The sequence below is a fragment of the Mytilus californianus genome, unplaced genomic scaffold, assembly GCF_021869535.1.
Source record: "Mytilus californianus isolate M0D057914Y unplaced genomic scaffold, xbMytCali1.0.p SCAF_1, whole genome shotgun sequence".
In the NCBI taxonomy this organism is placed as follows: domain Eukaryota; kingdom Metazoa; phylum Mollusca; class Bivalvia; order Mytilida; family Mytilidae; genus Mytilus; species Mytilus californianus.
Window position 1 is genome coordinate 91,293,903 of NW_026262581.1, and position 19,616 is coordinate 91,313,518.

The following is a 19,616-nucleotide window of genomic DNA, read 5'->3' on the forward strand; positions in this document are numbered from 1 at the left end:
CTCGACCATTTACAAGATATTAGAGCTTTCTCAAATGGCAGGGGGTCAGGATGACCCCTGGGGACTAACCCTGTATATCATTCAAACCATCTTAGCATGAAAAACCAGAATATATATGGTTTAGGGGTGGGGATCTTGACCACTTACAAGATATAAGAACTTTCTTAAATGGCAGGGGGTGGGGGTGACCCCTGGGGACTAACCCTGTATTTCATTTGATGTGCTTTATCATGACAAACCAGAATATATATGGTTTAGGGGTGGGGATCTCGACCATTTACAAGATATTAGAACTTTCTCAAATGGCAGGGGGTCGGGATGACCCCTGGGGACTAACCCTGTATATCATTCAAACCATCTTAGCATGACAAACCAGAATATATATGGTTTAGGGGTGGGGATCTTGACCACTTAGAAGATATTAGAACTTTCTTAAATGGCAGGGGGTGGTGGTGACCCCTGGGGACTAACCCTGTATTACATTTGATGTGCTTTATCATGACAAACCAGAATATATATGGTTTAGGGTTGGGGATCTCGACCATTTACAAGATATTAGAACTTTCTCAAATGGCAGGGGGTCGGGATGACCCCTGGGGACTAACCCTGTATATCATTCAAACCATCTTAGCATAACAAACCAAAATATATATGATTTAGGGGTGGGGATCTTGACCACTTACAAGGTATTAGAACTTTCTTAAATGGCAGGGGGTGGGGGTGGCCCCTGGGGACTAACCCTGTATTTCATTTAATGGGCTTTATCATTTAGAACATTTTCAATTAAAAAGATTGTGTCTATCACAAACGGTTTTCAATTTATAATCATTTTAAAATTTCAAAAAATAAAATCCCATAGGGTTCTATAGTAAAACCCTCTTTTCTTTTTGCCCCTCAAAGTACCCCTTTATAAACCCCATTGCACAAACAAAACCCTGATTGCACCACTAGACATGTTAGTCTAACATATTGTGAAACCCTAAGTTAATCTGACAAGCGGTTTTGGAGAACAGGTGCGGACAAGTTCAAATTTAAAAGCGGCGGAAGAAGAAGAAGAAGAAGAAGAAGAAGAAGAAGAAGAAGAAGAAGAAGAAGAAGAAGAAGAAGAAGAAGAAGAAGAAGAAGAACAATAAGTCTTCCCAAACTTCGTTTGGGAGACTTAATAACTAGAATTGACACTCATAATTTTTAACCACTCCCGATCTTTCTAACAAATAAGGCTTACTGTAAGTGTCATGTATGTGCATATGTATGAAAACAGCATCTTGCATTGATTCGATTTTCAATAGTTAAAATGGTTAAATATAATCTCTTTTTGGTGTAACCATGGCAACAATCTGCGTTTATTTGATACAAGTTATTGCAAAAAAGGGAAGGATGAAAATATCACAAATGTCAATAAAATTTGGTCCAAATCAGAAATTCAATCCGTTCGAGTGAACTTTTTCTGAAACCATAGACATTTATCTATCAAGATGTCAAATAAAAATCATATGCATGTCACCTCATTTTACGATAAAATTGAATTGAAAAGTTCGAGCGTAAACAAATAATTGGAAAACATTACAATAATATCTTGACCTATAACCGGTACGAATGTGAAAATAAACCCCACTTTGAAGGCTTTATTATTCTTCAGCTCTCTAAGAATTGTTTTTATTCATGCACAATAACTTTCATATTTGAAAAATTCACCGGGACCATAATGGGAAACCAAACTCCGAACTGTGTATTGCAACCTTATGCTTACAGCGCTCGAATTTATGTCTGCAGCGCTAGACTTTACATCTTGATTACTAGATTTTGTTTCTCCAATGCTGGACTTTAACTCAGTTTCAGCTCTAGACTTTAAATCTTCACTCGGCACTAGATTTTCCATTTTGTTTTTCTAGACTTTAAAAATCACTACTGTTTAGTATATGTATTAGACCAACATGAGGATTACGAAATCAGAAAAATAGAAACAATTTAAATGACAATCACTAAACAGAAGGTTTATCAATTTTGACGCTCGTATCCGATTGGCAATTTGCTAGTTGAAAGTTTTATTTGCCAGAAAATCTCAATATTGTTCCAGAATACCACAACCGATACCAGGCAATCTCAAACTGACATAGTTTATAACAAATTCAGCTTAATACAATCATATTCGTAAAGAAATAAAAAAGAAAAACTGTTATTATACGTTAATATTGATAAAAAAAAACAAACACTAATATATTGATGTATACGTTAGCTTTATTGATGATTCACTGTCATTTTGTCAAAAACTCCCTGAGCTGGCCACACTTACCTGCGGGGGAAAAGTGATTCCGATGTCATTTCAAATTATATTTGTCCGATTAATAAACGAAACAGTCTCTCATTTAGTTATCTATAACATGACATTCTCCTATTTCACAAATGATTCACAAATTAACAATAAATTGATCTATATTTGTGATATTTTATACCAGAAAAGCTCAACAGGAAGTGTCAGTAAAGTTTTTTTCTCGCTTAACCATTGGGTTGAGATTTGATGGTTTACCAGGCTCGTGAATTCGATTAAATTAAATCACCGGTGATAAAAAGAAATTGCCATACATATTATTACACAATTTAGATACGATCAATGTAAACTCATTTATTCTCGGAATAAATTGATTCTTAGAGGTTATCAATTTAACACTGTAGTAAGATCTTTGAATATTGTTTTTATCAGTCCTAACATGGATTTTGTAAGGCATTACTAAATATGTATTGCTATACAGGTAAGAAAATCTGAGATCCTTCATCTTGTCGATCAATGGACTTATATTTCGGCACTGCATAAGGTCATGCCTTTTTAGATTTAGATGAATATTTCCACTAAATTCTTTGGAAATGTGCTGATTGATATTTAAGTCTGGGAAAACATGATTATTTATTAGTTGTAATTGGCTTTGAACTAGCTTTCAGTAACTGCGAGTACTCTCAGATTGTTACTTTCTGAAACTTGTCTTTTGTTTTGTTTTCTTTTTTTGTAATCTGTGGCACGCTGATGAGTCAAGTCATTTTCAACTGATTTTCACAGTTTATATGATATGCTATTACGCTCCTGTCCAGATTGAAAAGGACTTGATTGCGGAATATTACTGGATAATCAAAGTTGTTATGCAAAAAATTTACTTACATAGAATACCATGAGACACTGGCAATGTAATTTTATGCTCTTCTCATGTATTCCCTCATACTTATTCCAGAACGACACAGTTAACAGAATTTAGATGGGAATGCGTCAAAGAGACAGCAACCCGACCAAAAAGCAGAAAACAGCCAAAGGCCACCAATGGGTCTTCAACACAGCGAGAAAATCCAGCACCCGGAGGCGGGCTTTAGCTGGCCTCTAAACAATAATATATGATAGTTGAGAGAAAGTGGACGTCAAACCTCTTTGAAATGTTAAGTGTTATAATGGTATGCATTTCTGAGTGAGGCAATCGTACTTGATAAATACTCCATGCATGTTTGTTATTTGTGTTACCCCTTGTTTCAAATATATTATATATCGTCCAGGACGAGAAAAATTAATAATAAAGACAATTGGTAGGTTCTGTAAATGTGGTACGGAAAAATTAAACTGCCAGTGGAAAGAGCTAAGTTGATGAAAGGAAACCGGCATTTTGCCGTGTAACTAGTAGCTACAGATACACCCATGAAATAGATGTTAAAGGTTATCTTATACTTTGATAATGTGAGTCTCTCGGAGTTTATGTTTCGATTAGATGTAGCTGCGTATTTTAACATTCCGCACATCAGACGACAATAATTTACCGATGTTCAAATCTTGGAAGAGACAAATCAAGGCACCAAACAAAAACTGATGGAATGTTATGAACTCTTTAAAGAAGCGAGAGCGTCGAAAGGGGAAGCGTCATCTGCTATCGGATATGCTTGCATCACCCCCCTGCAATCCGCACTCAGTCATAATGTCACAATCGTTAAAATAACAAATGAAACGAATATACTGGAATTTAAAGATCTAAAACCGAGAAAACATGTCTCTTTTAAGTCCAAAAACCTTAACATCGTATTGGTCAAACATATTCGTGATGGTAACAGTAAAATTTACGTAATGACCCTATCAGAAAGGGACGTCCTTCTGCGAGATGGAGTATGATTCACGTTTCTATACTCAAGTCAATCCGTACCGTGTCGAATATAAATGCTAAATTGGGGTATTTTTTATTTAATTAATTATTCAAACAGGGAACGACAACACACATTCTATACCGAATTCAATGGACATGAAACGTGATTTCGGAATAAATTTCATCAGGTATGCTCGATGTATTTATACAACTGAGCTGTGTGCCAGTAAATATTCAACACACAACATTATAAACTAAAAAGACTTCATGATTTCATTTGACCATGTTTATTGTTTAAATTATCACAGATCTTTACACGTTATACATTCTTGCTGATAACAAGATAAATTTTCTAAATTTCTTTCTTTCTTTCTCAACAAATGCAACGATCCCAATAGCGGAAGGCGGCAATACAGAATTGATAATATTCACTGAACTGCTTCTATCTTATCAGTATAAAATATAGGATTGTTACTACTTGTAAATTATAGTCTGTTCGTTTTTGTTGTTGCAATTATTGGTATCTCATACACCTTACTCTTTCTTTAATGCATCTTCGGAATGTATTACTGGACACAAAGTAAATTGTAAAGTTAATGGCAAAGTTTACATAATACAAAATCTGACAGAATTGTTGAGCGAGAAATAATACCATATCGTTGTTTGCAATTAAATCATTAACGATTATGTAAAATCTAATAGCATGGCTCGGTAAGTTGAGAACCAAAAATACAATTGATACAATAGTCAACATTATTGTCAATCTCATTTGTGCAACAGATAAAACATTGTACGTCGGTGAATAGTATTTGATGACCCTTGGTTTTGCGTGCTTGAAATTAAATTTCCTTATTATCAAAATTACGTATATATTTAAAACAAAAATGGCTATGAAGGGAATGACAAAAGTAATAGCAGTATCTATATATGTAACCATGGCTAAAAACCCGAAATATTGCTGTTTAACTCTGCAACCATGTCCGGGCACAACTTCGATGGTCAGGAAACAATGACTATAAATTAAGATAGCAAATACAGTAGCTGCGATGCCAGTACCTTTCGCCATTTTGTTTGAGCAGACTCGTGGTCGTCGTAACGGAAAACAAATTATAATAAATCGGTCAAGCATGATCAGAACAACACACCAAACAGAGAGGAAACTCGTGACATACGTTATGTATATTGTTACTAAACATAATCCACCAGTGTCAATTCTTGCTTTCTTTAATGTTCCCATCCATGTAAATATTAATGCAAGGAGAAAAAAAGTATCTGAAACGCTCAGTAATGCCAGAAAAATGCTTGATGGATGGCGACTAAAGCTGGTAAACACAAACACTTTGAAAGATAAAATATTACAGATCATTCCAATTACCACGATCATAGGTATAACGTAAATATAAAGCCCATGTACAAATTCATAAAATGCAGGTTTTTCAGCGTCACTGAAAAAATCCGACTTGTTGCCATCCGTACTGTTACTGTTCATATCGATATGGATATGTTATGATTATCTAATCTAGCAATCTGAAAATATGCAAGATATGTAGTTAAAGAACATTGTATACTAATTAAAAGTGCCTGTAACAAAGAAGGACATGCACAAGGATTGATTGATCGTTGGTTGCTTAACGCTTAGTGGCAAATATTTCATGCATGTTTAGGACGACATACAAAAGGACAATAAAACACAATAGATATGGAATATGTCAACTATGAGATAGATACTCGATATGCAAAGAATATTGCTGTATCTATAATACTAAAGAATCGACTTTGTCAAATTTTTATGAAAACCAGTGGTTCTAAATGAAAGAGATTATATTGTACAGGTTCTTGTTCCGTAAGGACATTAACGCTTAAAGGCAAAAACTATCTTCGTCTTTATTTATAAATGCATTCTGTGTGCACTTTTGAAAGTTAAATACTCACAATTTCAAACATTTGACTTATTGATCGATTTGTAAAAAAGAAACTATGATAAAATTAATGACGAATGAGGCTTAGATTGTAGAACTTGCATATTTCCTTTTTCACAAATATATCTGTAACAGCAAGTACACTACGGCAAGATTATTTTTCTGACATGAAGTTACTAAAAACAATTTTTTTAATGATTGGTCTGCTGACTCCTTGACATATATCCCACATCTCTGAAATGCATAGAATACCGGTATTATCATCGAAGGTCTGTAATAAGCACCAGCGATGGTCGCTTAAATCATGACTGGTAAATTCATTCACATTGGAAATCAGAAAAATTATGCAAATGTCAACAACAACCAGAACACCCATTTACAGGAACTGCTATGTCGTGGTAATCTTTATTTATACATATCAAAAAAAGTATAACAAAACTACCGAGCTCCAAGGTAAATTCAAAAAGGGGAAGTTCATAAAAACTGACAAAATAAAATGTTGACAAAATTGGGTGAGCAACCCGAACAAAAAATAGGTTAATGTGACAATAATTGGGTCCAGCAGCCGAAACTGTGTAAACATAGTTTTTTTACATCACAGACAAAAAAAAAAACACTGAAAAATTCAAACAAACATACAAATAAATCTAATAAAGTTTGATAGTACTTACAGTATGTTTTCGCAAAAAAAAGTAATTATGAGGTAAAATATAAAGACAAGGCTAAAAAAATGAAAACAACACTGTAAAAACACCATGCGTCCGTATCACACCTTTAGAGCCATTTGCACCAGGAACGCAAAAAACCCGATAGATGGATGCATAATTAACGAGTCACGTCAAGAGTCAGTCGACCAAAAGGATCAAGATAGCACAATGACAAATAAAGGAAAAACTGTAAAGTAAATAAAATACACAACTTCGGCACCTAGAGTATAAAACTAGAGACCATCTTATATCATGTATGAAGTAGACAATGAATATTTATCTATTAGCTCTTGGAACTTTCCGATGAACTTTTGAGAAAAAGGACGAGACGTCTGGGCAAAAAATTGATGTGCCAGTGTTTTGTCAAAGAAGTCTAAAAAGTCTGAGTAGCAACTGCGAGTGTTCTGTATAGTCGCGATTTCTCGGTTACTTTCTAATAAAAAGTTCACTATAGCATATATCCATCCCTTTTGAAATAAAGTATGGTTCTCCTGTTTCAAGTTCTGAATCAAATGTAATAATGGATAAATCATATGAATAACATATCTGGACTTAATTCGTGTCTGTTAAATCTTTTATCACTTATGTTTTCCTAGACATAAAAGATTTTTTTTTAATTGACTGCATTATCTACATCAAACTTCATATCAAAATAGCATTTATATTTTAATGATTATAAATTCCTTTCCTTGTTTTGTAAGGATTGTTTGATACTCTATGATTTATATATCAAAAGTATTCTTTATAATGCCAATACTAAAAACTAAGACCTTAATGGAAGACATTTATTTTTTACAACATAAACTGTCTTGATAGCTGTGTGCACGATTTAATTAACAAAATTCTGTCAGGAATAGTCTTAAAGTTAGGTTTGAATCTTTGAAATATACCAGAGAAGGAAAATTACACATTGTTGCAGTCTTATTATTGAAAAAACAATTTTGAGCAAGCAGTTTGACTGCTTTTTGAATTAATTTGATATATATTTAGTAGTTGGAAGTTCGATGGCTTTGATGGTGAATCTTACTTCTCTGAGACCGTTTGCTTGAAAGCTTTCATACTTGGTAGGATTATTTATCAACATCAGCTTAGCAAATTGTACAGCTAAATTATTTTTAAAGGAGTTAAGAAACTGTAACAGCTTTCAAATTTACCAAGATGGTCCGTCTTTATATGTAGTTAACCATACTATACCGCCATTTAAATTTGATAATTTTTGCATGCGTTTTTAGGGCTTTCTACTTTTCTGTGTATTTTTGGAATCAATGTGAAAGAAACTATTATATGAGGCCGGAAGTGACATTTACTCCACCGGAAGTAGCTACTTATCTTCCTTATTTCACTCAGAAGTATATAGAAACCACTTATTTATCGCATCAGTATGAAGAAACTGATGATAAGATGCCAATTTTAACTTTGAGTAAACACGAACTAGCTTCTTTTCAATAAATTTTAAAATAGCTGAGGAAAGACCTTCAATTGTTCTCTGAACAATTGGTTTTTAATTTTTTTTTTCTTTGCTCAAATTTTGTTCTTGCGATAAATTTTTGTTTCGCAATATTTCGTTTAGATATTTCTTATATTTTATCGTACAGTGTATGCGCTTTTTAATTTCACCCTGCTAAGTCGAACAATTTTTTTGTAAGAGTTATCTCCCTATCCACTGTTTATCTTGTGTGTGCATCTGCTTCGTAACAAAAAATATATCGACAAAATTCTTTTTCTGAATTGTTCGTTACATCCTCAGGAATGTTTGGCTGATTTAAATGGAAGCGATCCGGTGAAATCTTAAAGGAGTTATCTACCTTTACCAAATAAATTTGTCGTTATGTTTTTGTTACTAATAAACCGTAAGCCGTATAAACCTAAAGTCATTTTATTTGATGTCCATGGGTCCTAACTTAGAAAATAAGGATAAGGTCAAAGGTAAAGGTCATGTTCTATATTTGGAATTTTGCTTGTTTTTGCATTTTCTCTGACACTTTTTAAGCTATATATAAAAGAACTAGTGCAAAATGTTTGCTTTATTGTGATGAAAATATGAAACATTTGGTCTGAACAATCCAATGACATCTTATAGGAGTTATGGTCCCTGAAATGATTAAATTTATGGTTAATTTACTTGGAACATAATTAAACCACAGGGTCTTTTGCAAACTCTTGGTTGACATATGACCTTGAAAAATTTCAACCGGAAGTGACCTTGAGTTAACCGGAAGTAGCCATTTTTGCACTTATTTCATGGAAAAAATACCTAGAATCTATATATTTTTTTAAATACGCACACAGAAACCTATCATTTGAGACCAGAAGTGACCTTAAATAAACTGGAAGTACCTAATATCTCCCTTATTACATGCAAAAGTATATAGAAACCATATATTTTTGGAATCAGTGTAAATAAAGCTATCATATAAGACCGGAAGTGACATTTTTTAAACCGGAAGTTTTAATTATCTCCCTTATTTCAGGCAAAAATATATAGAACCATGTATTTATTGAATCAGAATGAAGAAACCTATGCTTGGACGCCAATAGTTACTTTTAGTAAACCGGAAGTAGCTTTTCATCAATAATTTAGAAAATTGATGTGGAAAGACCTTCAATTGTTCTCTGATTGGTTTTTAATTTTTTTTTCTTCTGCCAAATTTTGTTCTTGCGTGTGATTTTTGTTTCGCAACATGTTATCGTACAGTTTATACGCATTTTATTTTGACCCTGCTAAACCAAACTTATTTCTTTGTAAGAGTAATCTCCCCAAACACTGTTTTTCTTGTGTATGTATCTCCTTCACAACCGTGAAAGAAATCGACAAATTTATTTTTCAAATGCCTATTTAAAATCCTCAGGATGCTTCGGTCAATTTTAACCGAAACGATACGGAGTTTCCATATGAGAGTTATTTCCCCTTTTGTATTTGACATAAGTGATAAATGAATGTAACTCATGGACTGTGAGTGATAGAGACCTAGGGTATCTTGATTTGAGGTCCTTAGTCAAAAAAAAAAAAGAAAAAGAAAATTAGGTCAAGGTCAAAGGTCAAGGTCATATTCTAAATTTTGATTTGGCTTATCCTCACTTTTTTTTATAAACCGTACAAGATACCGACAACAGGTTATTATTAAATTGTCATTTCCGACATGTCGTTACTCATAAAATTTTGGTTGAAAGGGTGCGTAAATATGGGAGTTTTCACCCCTCTTATATTAAGAATTGTGCGTAAAGTGATATAACTCATTAAACATGCATATGATAGACCTAAGGTCTTTTGATTTGAGGTCTTTGGTTTATAACCTTAAAATGGTGGTCAAGGTCGTAGGTAAATTTGACGTTCTAGATTTTGACCTTTGCTTTAAGTTCATATTTATATATTCATAAAGCCATAGGACTTTCTGGTTTGAAAGCCATATGACCTTGAAAATCAAACCGGAAGTGACCTTGTGTAAACTGGAAGTGGCTATTTTTTGTACTTATTTCATGTAAAATTATATAGAACAATACATTTTTGAAAGCAGTGTCAAATTAACTATCAAATAATACCGGAAATCACATTTTGCAGACCGAAAGTAACAAATTACCTCCCTTATTTCAAACAAAATAATATAGAAACCATATATTTTTGGAATCAGCAAACAATGAGCTATCATTTGACAATGGAACTGACATTTTAAACTGAATTTTAATATTTTCATATCAAAATATATCGTTAGTGGTGGAAAGACCTTCAATTATTCTCTGAACAATTGGTTTTTAATTAAAATGGTTTTGTTTAATTGACTTTTAGTTAAATTGTTTTCAAACGCACTCAATACGTGACTTCTTGTCCAAGGTTAAAGTTGTCTTTTTGACATTGTTCTACATCTTTTTTTTTTATTAATATTGTATTTATATTGTGTCATAGATCAAAATTATTCGTTCAGTGTATGTTTACTTGTTTTTGTTTATATGTCTTTTTGATCGATTTAAGACATTTCAATTGATATTTTTTTTATAGTTTGTCTTTTTATGTTGTAATGTTACTCTACTGTTTCAGGTTAGGGTGAAAGTTGGCGCCTGTTAAAACATTTAAACCCGCTGCATTTGTATGCACCTGTCCTAAGTCAGGAGCCTATTGTTCAGTGGTTGTCGTTTGTTGGTGGGGGTTCATAAGTGTTTCTCGTTTTTTATATATATTGGACTGTTGGTTTTCCTGTTTGAATTGTTTTACACTAGTCATTTCGGGGCCCTTTATAGCTTGCTGTGCGGTGTGAGCCAAGGCTCCGTGTTGAAGGCCGTACTTTGACCTATAATTGTTAACTTTTTACACATTGTGACTGGGATGGAGAGTTGTCTCATTGGCACTCATACCACATCTTCATATTTATAGTTATTTAGGAGTCTCATTCTGGCATTAAATTCACTTTAAAAGACTTTGGACTATTATATATGTATATTATACAGTTGCAAAGTGGCGGGGGAGATTTCGCAACGTGTTTTCAATTTGTTCGTTTAAACTAAAAAACGGACGACACATACTTGTAAAGTTGCAATGTTATTCAGAAAAATCAAATAAAAACTGAGCATAATAATTTAAACGAGCATTAAGCTCATGTTTTGAAATCATTTATTTAAGAAATGATTTTTGTAACTTTATTGGTGTGTAAAATCGTTGACCTAAGGACATTAGTTTATTCCGCGCTTTATACAAAAAATGTACAACTCTATAAAATTACAAAAATTAGCATTAAATTCTTATAGTTACATTTGTATGTCACTAACCGTTAAAAATCGAGTTAGATCATTTTTTTTTGTTTGTTTTCCTACGCTATATTGTGACGTCAGGGAAAGCACGATCTGTCATGAATGTTAAAATGCCTCTCTATGTTTGTCAACCATTCAAATGTACGGATTCTTATGAAACAAACATGTTACGTAATTATCATGTTATTTGAGTATGAATCGTACGTACGATATAGTTGCAGGAATGTCAAATTGAAGGATGGATTTTATTGTGAAGCTTTACATGTGATTTGAAGTAATTTTTCTTTCATCGATCGACTTACGGATATGGCTTTTTTATCAATGAATACGCATATAAAGCTTAGGTAGTCAGCAGAAATATTTAATCACTATTTTTGTTTTTTTAAATGTTTTTCAATTTACCATAAAACTACAAAATTAATAAAATTTAATGATCTAATAATTAAATTGATTTATTGCATTCAAAATACATGTATTTGTTTATTGAGTTTCGATTGTACAGTCAGTCCATTGTTTACGGTTTGCCATTTAAATCTTTACAACAATATATTTAAACATACGAAAGAATATGCTTTGAAGCGCCTCGTGGACTTTTGTCATATATAAACACGTGTTCCCGCTCAATTTTCATTCAATGATTATTTCTCAACAGAATTGCACAAGGACAGGACCAGAGCGTAAATAAGATAAGTTGTTTAAGTTTATCCGTTATACTTTAGATATGTTTCCTTTTATTCATTTTAATTCACTTTATATTTAAAGAAAAAACCTTTTTTTTTTTTTTACCTGTGAGTTGAAATTCTGTGACGATAAAGTAAAACGGGTAACTTTAAATTTAACACGTGTTCGCATGTGTTCGTATAATTATATGTTTCTCGTCACGTTCATTATTAAATTATTGAATTGTTTAATGTCACTTGAATTAGATTTATATATATATATATATGCTTATTTATTACCATTCAATTTCATTTACTTATGGTTGTTGCATTTAATTCACAGTTCTTTAACAAGGTATTTATATCGTTTTAAGTTTTTGTTTCTATTTTACCATAGTAGCAATAAATATTCTCATGTATAATTAGCTATGGAATACTTGTGTAAGCTTGCTGACAAATATACGCTTAGTTACATTATTTTAATTTACGTTCTTTACCTGCATATAATTCAGGTACTAAATTGACACTGAAATACCGGTTATTCAACGGAAGGCCCGATTATTACAAATATGACGGCATTTATTTAATTATAATACAACTGCTGTTTAGTTTGCTGCATGTTATTGTGCATATAAAGCTTTCTTTAAATTTGATTCAACAAATGACACTGATATTAATATTATACCTGTTATCATGTTATGGAACGCACGATTATTACAAATGTAATGGCATTTACAACTGCCGTTCAAATTACTGCTGGTTATTATACACCTATAGATGTCTTAAGAGGCGTACATTATATAAACATTTATAATAGTATATATTTTAGGTACGGGGCATTTTATCTATATGCAGCCGAGGCATCAATGTAATGTTTCATAAATTAAAGCATCTTTATATATTTATAAAAACAATATACTTATAATGACTTCATTTTATAAAAGAATAGGAGAAGAAATGAAGTAAGCCGGAGATTAAGACCAAGGGTAAACAACGTTGGGGTTCAACGACCTGCTCATCGTGAAGCACCAGCACCAGAACAGGTACCCGTCCCTGAGGAAGTTGTCCGAGTGGTTAACAGAGGAAGACACGGAAAAAGAAGGCGTGCAGCGCCCGAGCTTCAACAAGCAGATCAACCTGTGGAGCCCAATAATCAACCTCCACCTCAGAAACAACTGAAAACTACGGCAGCTCAGGCTCAACCGGGTAATACTTTAAATACTACTGTCCTTTGTTTATACCATGTTCTAATGAAATTGACACAATTATTTCTCAGCAAATAATAGAGAAAATTCGGAATTGTAAAAATGTTGATTTTGGTACTCTTCTTAAACAAAATAGTCAATATTATAGTAGTTTGGACCAGAAACAAAGTGTTACTGTTAAAAATGGAATGCTTGTCATTTCTCATTAAACTTCAAAGGACAATACAATAAATAACATTGAATTATGGACTGAAGCATTTGCAATTTTTTTCTAAAATTCTTCTCCAAAAACATGCTAGCTTAGCACAAGACTTGTTTACATACATGTTAATCATAAATGATTTTATATCAGATGCACCTTTTGACAGAGTTTACCCGTATGATAGAAAATTTAGATTAAGTGTATCACTAAAACACTCCAAATCTTTGTCTGAGATTGATGGCTTTCTTTGGTTGAAATTCATTGTAGAGGGATCGCAAGGCACACCTAATCCTGTAGTTTGCCACGTTAACTTACAAAGACCTTGTTTTGACTATAACTTTAAAGGTTATTGTGATAAATCTCAAGTGTTTTACAGACATAACTGTATGAAATGTTCATTACAACATCCAGTCTTATGTGTTAGATTTGATAGCTTACAAAGTAACCAAGGTTTTCATAAGGGATCATTGATGCCACCAGTGTTTATCCAAAATAGATCTCGTATGTCTAACCAGTTTCAACAAAACAGGCCTTCATTTGTTCAACAAATAGATATAGGCCACCAATAAACACAAGGTATTCCGTCCCTAGATTTAATCAAATGACATATAGTTAACTTTTCTTTCAGAATTGTCAAAGGATAAATATGATATTTGGAAGAAGGGACATTTGCCTATTAATATTGAACAATTAAGATTATCCTAATGAACAGGATAAACAAATTTTGTTTATTGGTTTTAAATTTGGATTTAGCTTGAATCATGATTGACCAAGATTTCCACTTGAATCAAAAATTTAAAATCTGTTTTGTCAAATCCTATTGAAGCTAGATGTAAGATTGAATCTGAAATATCATTATGAAGAATAGCAGGTCCTTTTTGTAAAAGACCAATATCTAATCTTAGATATTCTCCAATTGGATTAGTTAAAAAAAAAAAAAGAAGTTTTTTCGTCTGATTACCCATTTCATTGATGAAAGGTTTACCTCGTTAAATATTCTTCATTTGATAATGCTGTTGATTACTTCCGGTTTATACATGAGATTTTGACTACTTGGTTTTAAAATTGTAGATGAATACTACATAGACGAGGCAATGACATTGGACTGCTCAATTTCATATGCTAAATTTGAGAAGTTTTTAGCCTTTTTGAATTGGTTTTTAAAACAATCTGGTTTAGATAATATAGACCACTATTTGGAAGATTTTTAATTTTGTTGGCTAATCAAATTCTGATGAATGTGAACAACTGATATTTCAGAATGATGAAATTTGCAAGGATATTGTAGTCTCACTTGCAAATAAAAAAAAATGAAGGTCCAACTACACTGATTGAGTATCTGGGTCTTACAATTGATACTATTAATATGCTTGTTTAAATTCCACATGAAAAGATTGAAGAACTTTTAAACTGAATTAATAATTTATAAGCCATGAAAAAAGTAACGTTAAAAAAATTGCAGCCAATATGTGGTTCATTAGTTTTCTACGCGAAGACTATACCTGCTGGAAGAGCGTTTAGTTGTATTCAACCATGGACAAAGTGTCAAAATCGTTTCATTTTTAGCTATTGATATGGAAATTAATTTTGGAACAGTATAACAGGATTTCGTATTTAAATGACATAGGATGGATATCAAATTTTTATATTGAACTATATACAGATAGTGCTGGTGAATTAGGTAAAGGGTGTGCATTTATATTAATGGTCAATTGAGTGGCATAAAGAATGGAATAGTTCAGAAATAATTGAAGATATAACATATTTTGAAATCATTCCAATAACACTAGTTTGATAAATTATACAAGAAACATACTTTTTCACATTGATAATCTGGCAGTAGCGAATGTTTTAAACAAAATGTCAAGAAAATATTTACTAGTTACGTCCGTTTTGAGTTTAATTATTCACTGTTCACTCATTGGTAATTTTCAGTTTAAAGCTGTTCACATTTTGTCAAAGGACAATGCAATTGCTGATGCATTATCTCGTGCAAATTTTCACAATTTCAATGTCTGCACCACTTGACAGCGATTTTCCACATCCAATTCCAGTGGAGTTCTGGAACCTTTTAAAGATGAAGTGAATAAACTTTTACAGCAATCTGTTTCTTCAAATACAATGGATGTGTATGAAAATGCATCTATTCATTCATAAATTTCTGACCTTTTTTCGAATAGAGGAAAGTTGGCCACCTCCTGTTAATCATACAATTAATTTACATATCTTTCAAAAATAGTTATTCCTATAACCTTCAAAACATATCTATCAGGAATTAATCATAAGTTGAAAATGAATAATTGAAATGATTATAGCAAATCATTCATTTTGGAAATAATGTTAAAAGGTATGCAGCGTCTGGGTAATAGATATGATTCAAGAAACCTATTACTGTTGATGTATTAAAACAACTTGAATTAATTCTTCAATGTTGGTAAATGTTAAGGGGAGGATTTGCTTAAGCCTTTTTTGGATTTATGAGAATAGGAGAAATCACAAAACTGATAATCATGTTTAAAACAATTTCAGATATTAATTTTGATGATATTAATTCTAAAATTTTTGTTACAATTATGTCTTCTAAGAAGGATCAAATTGGTTGTTCGACAAGTTTAATATTGTCCTCAAATGATAATGATGATGAACATTGTTTTGTCAAAACATTTACAGATCACTTACAGTTATATACAAGTTGATGTGGGCAGGAATGTCCGGTATGTCACTATATAATTTTGTACCAATAGTAGAGAATGTGAAACATGGTGGGGGTTTACCAGATGCTGTTTTGCTCCACTGTGGTGGCAATGAAATTAGACTTGTAAACTGTGCAAAAACTTTTATATTATATTTAATTTATGCTAGATATAGTTGGACGTATGGTGAATGGAAGTTAAAAAATTATTTTTTCAAGCATATTACCAAGGTTGAAATGAAGATGTTCAAAAGATTTAAGAGCAATGGATGGAACCAGGAAACGTATTAATAGGGGAATTAAATCACATTTAATTAAAACTGGGGGGTTACACTATAATTCATTCTGATTTTGAAGTCAAACTTTTATTTTTGGTTAGTCATGATGGAGTATATTTATCGTTTATTGGCAATGATATAGTTTTGAATTCTTTTCAAACTGCTTTAGAACAGTTTGATTATATACCAAATAATTCTGTTTATCCGATGCATGAATGATGTTTGTTTATATTTGTTGTATGTTAGAATGAATAACAACTAGTTGATCATATTTTTGTTTAATTTATGCTGCTTATTCAATTGTCATGGCGGATTAGCATTTGATTGAGAGTTCACTAAAATGCCAATTTTGGCAGTGATTTATTCAAATATTGTTCATTGAGCTGTTATGGATCTGCCCAGCAGCTAGAAATTATTATGCATTTACTGTTGGTTTTACCTTCAGTGACCAATTGTCATCAAGTTTTAACTTGTTGGCCAGTTTGTTGATGTTGGTTGTTTGTTGGTTGATATTGTTGAATATTGTTGAATAAATGCCATGACAAATAATAAGCCAAATTTCAATTGTTTGTTGTTTATATTATTCTGGCGAAGGAATGAAACAAAACAAATCTATAATTGTATATTTATTGCACAAAATGAATATGCAATAACTAAGTATGACTAAAAATTAAGTTCATTTTCTTCTTTCAATAAGTTAATCTGTTAATTAAGGCACATATTGTTTATTATTGATTGGCAACGACACTCTTTTTGGTTTAAATACGATGTGCAAATCACATTCCACATTTAAATTCACAATCAGTGTGGTTGTTTATATAAATACAACCAGTTTCATCTAATGCAATATTTTTGTCGTGTTATGCCACACATAATTTTTAGTCAAAATATTTTTGATCAAGAGCTTTACCCAAAAAGATGTTTTACACGCATTTATTCAAATCTTTGTGAATCAAAAATCTTTGTGAAAGACACGTTGTTACAAAATGTATTTTTGAGTAAAGCTCTTGCTCATTTCTAAATATTAACGACAAGATATCAAAATGGCATATTTTGGCAGTTTTTGATGTTTCGCACTAAATTAGGTATATGAAATAGTGAAAAATGCTTAGAACGCACGTTTGCAATGATAATGCATATTTTGATTATCTACATAACAGTAACCTCGTTGCAACAAATGATCTATCGTTTTTATGCTTTAAATAATGTTCTGTTTAGAATATTTAAAAAAAACAACAACATCCCTGAAATTAATCTAAAATTGAAAAAAAATGATTATCTTATGGTTGTGGCCTGTTATTTATTTCTTGCATGAAGAGATATTTCTCGTATCACACTGCAAGGATTTTGAATTTGATTGGCTTATCCAGCATCGTGAGACGATATTATGACATTTCCATTGGCTATTCGTTTGGACATTGATGACTTTCAAAGGTTAAGACGATGTACATTTCGTCCATGGCAACGGACATATGTGATTTCTTCAATAATGTACAAAACACTCATACTTTTCACCTGAAAATCTTCTCTTAGTCAATTTTTATTACGTTCTGAAGATTACAAATAGTTTTGAAAATCTGTTAAAGTTTGACGCCGGAACAGGACATGTGACGTCATACTGGTATGTGCAAAAGACTAGTTCAATGACTCGCGGAATTTTTAAATGAGAAGCATTCTATTCCTGTAATAATAAGTATATGCTATAACCACGAAATAACGATATTTTCTTATGCATCAGTGTGAAGTTGTCATGGGCAGCGCATGCAGTCGGTTGCATTTGATTGAGAAAACAAATATTTGATTTTGGAACGCCTAGCAATTTTTGTCATCCAATCTTAAGAATGGATTTTTATGAAACATACATATAATGTAATTATTTTTTCATAATGTCTTTGTTTGAAATGTCGCTACAGAACAGAAACCATTATTGTTTGCTCCTTCTTCAAATTAAGAAACAAGTATTGAAAATTCCAATTCTGCGTTTAATTATTGTTTAGTGCAAAATCTGAAAGCTGTTACAGAGCTCGTCGAATAAAATACAACTTATCTTCGGTCCCTTTCATTGAAAATCGTCGTCAGTGGCCGTGATATTAAGAGATTTGAAAATGAAAATGTAGACTATATATATGAAATCCGTCTAAAAAATATTAATTGAGGTTCCCGGGTTTAAATAAAAGTTAGGGGAGTTAACTCTTAATGGTGCACTAAAACGTTTAAATAACACAGAGAAAATAAAAAGATGTTAAATTTTTTATCTTTTTAGGCTATCAAAAATTGTTTGCGGAATCTCAGACGTTATATTATATGTCTCTAGTGGAATGGAGAAGATCAGCTTGGTAAAAACTGAAACTGGTTCAATGAATAGAAATCTATATCTCAAATTAAATTGAAGAATAGGAATGTCAGTTTAGTGTATGGTACGCATATGTCAACAAAGTTGTGTGAAAAATCCATTATTTATATCATCTTTGAGATCAGATATTTAGTTTTCAACTATAAAGATTCATTTTTTAACTAATTGTAAATTATAGTCATTACAAATGTCTTGCGAAAATGTCAATTCGAATCAATAAGATGTAGTATTTATATCATCTTGCCTCCACAAGAAAATATATAATCTTTACCTTTATGGATAATTTCAGTCTTTTATCTTTTAGAAAAGTCTGTTAGATCATGATAGTAATGCTCATATTTTAAATATTTAATCACGTCGAGCAGTTCAAATTGCTGAACGCGTTCGAGTAGCATCTAAAGTTACCGGAATCAATAAAATGTAAAGGTGAATCACGAAATTAGCACTTCGTCGGTGTTCAAGGGATCAGGTCTATCACTCAACTTGAATTTTGGTGAAATGACACTCTATCTTATTAATGATGAATCATAGCACGCCTGCCTACGTTTGCTGTCTGAATTATTTCATGACATGCCAATCCTAAGCCATATCCTGATCTCACAATGAATTTGCAATGTTAAAGCGGCAGTGAACGGTGAATGCTTAAAGTTTTTCACCAAAATTTGTAGTTTTTTTACAAGGAAGGACTTATCACCCATATCGTGAATATTTAAAATATAATTGTTATAAAATATTTAATTGGCGATATTTAA

General features: G+C 32.0%; 1 protein-coding gene and 1 long non-coding RNA gene across 2 annotated transcripts; one reads left to right on the plus strand and one right to left on the minus strand.

Moving 5' to 3' along the window:
- Positions 1 to 4,520: 4,520 nt before the first annotated feature.
- Positions 4,521 to 5,630, minus strand: LOC127714326 (prolactin-releasing peptide receptor-like). The gene has a single exon (XM_052220390.1). It carries the CDS (start codon positions 5,596 to 5,598, stop codon positions 4,624 to 4,626), a length of 975 nt encoding a protein of 324 aa, XP_052076350.1. The 5' UTR covers positions 5,599 to 5,630; the 3' UTR covers positions 4,521 to 4,623.
- Positions 5,631 to 11,899: 6,269 nt separating this feature from the next.
- Positions 11,900 to 17,071, plus strand: LOC127726001 (uncharacterized). Its single transcript, XR_007993285.1, has 2 exons — positions 11,900 to 13,340; positions 16,212 to 17,071. It is a non-coding gene; the product is annotated as an uncharacterized LOC127726001 (long non-coding RNA).
- Positions 17,072 to 19,616: the final 2,545 nt, after the last annotated feature.

Coding starts and splice junctions, on each gene's coding strand:
- LOC127714326 (XM_052220390.1), bottom strand. CDS start 5,598: ATGAACAGTAACAGTACGGATGGCAACAAGTCGGATTTTTTCAGTGAC.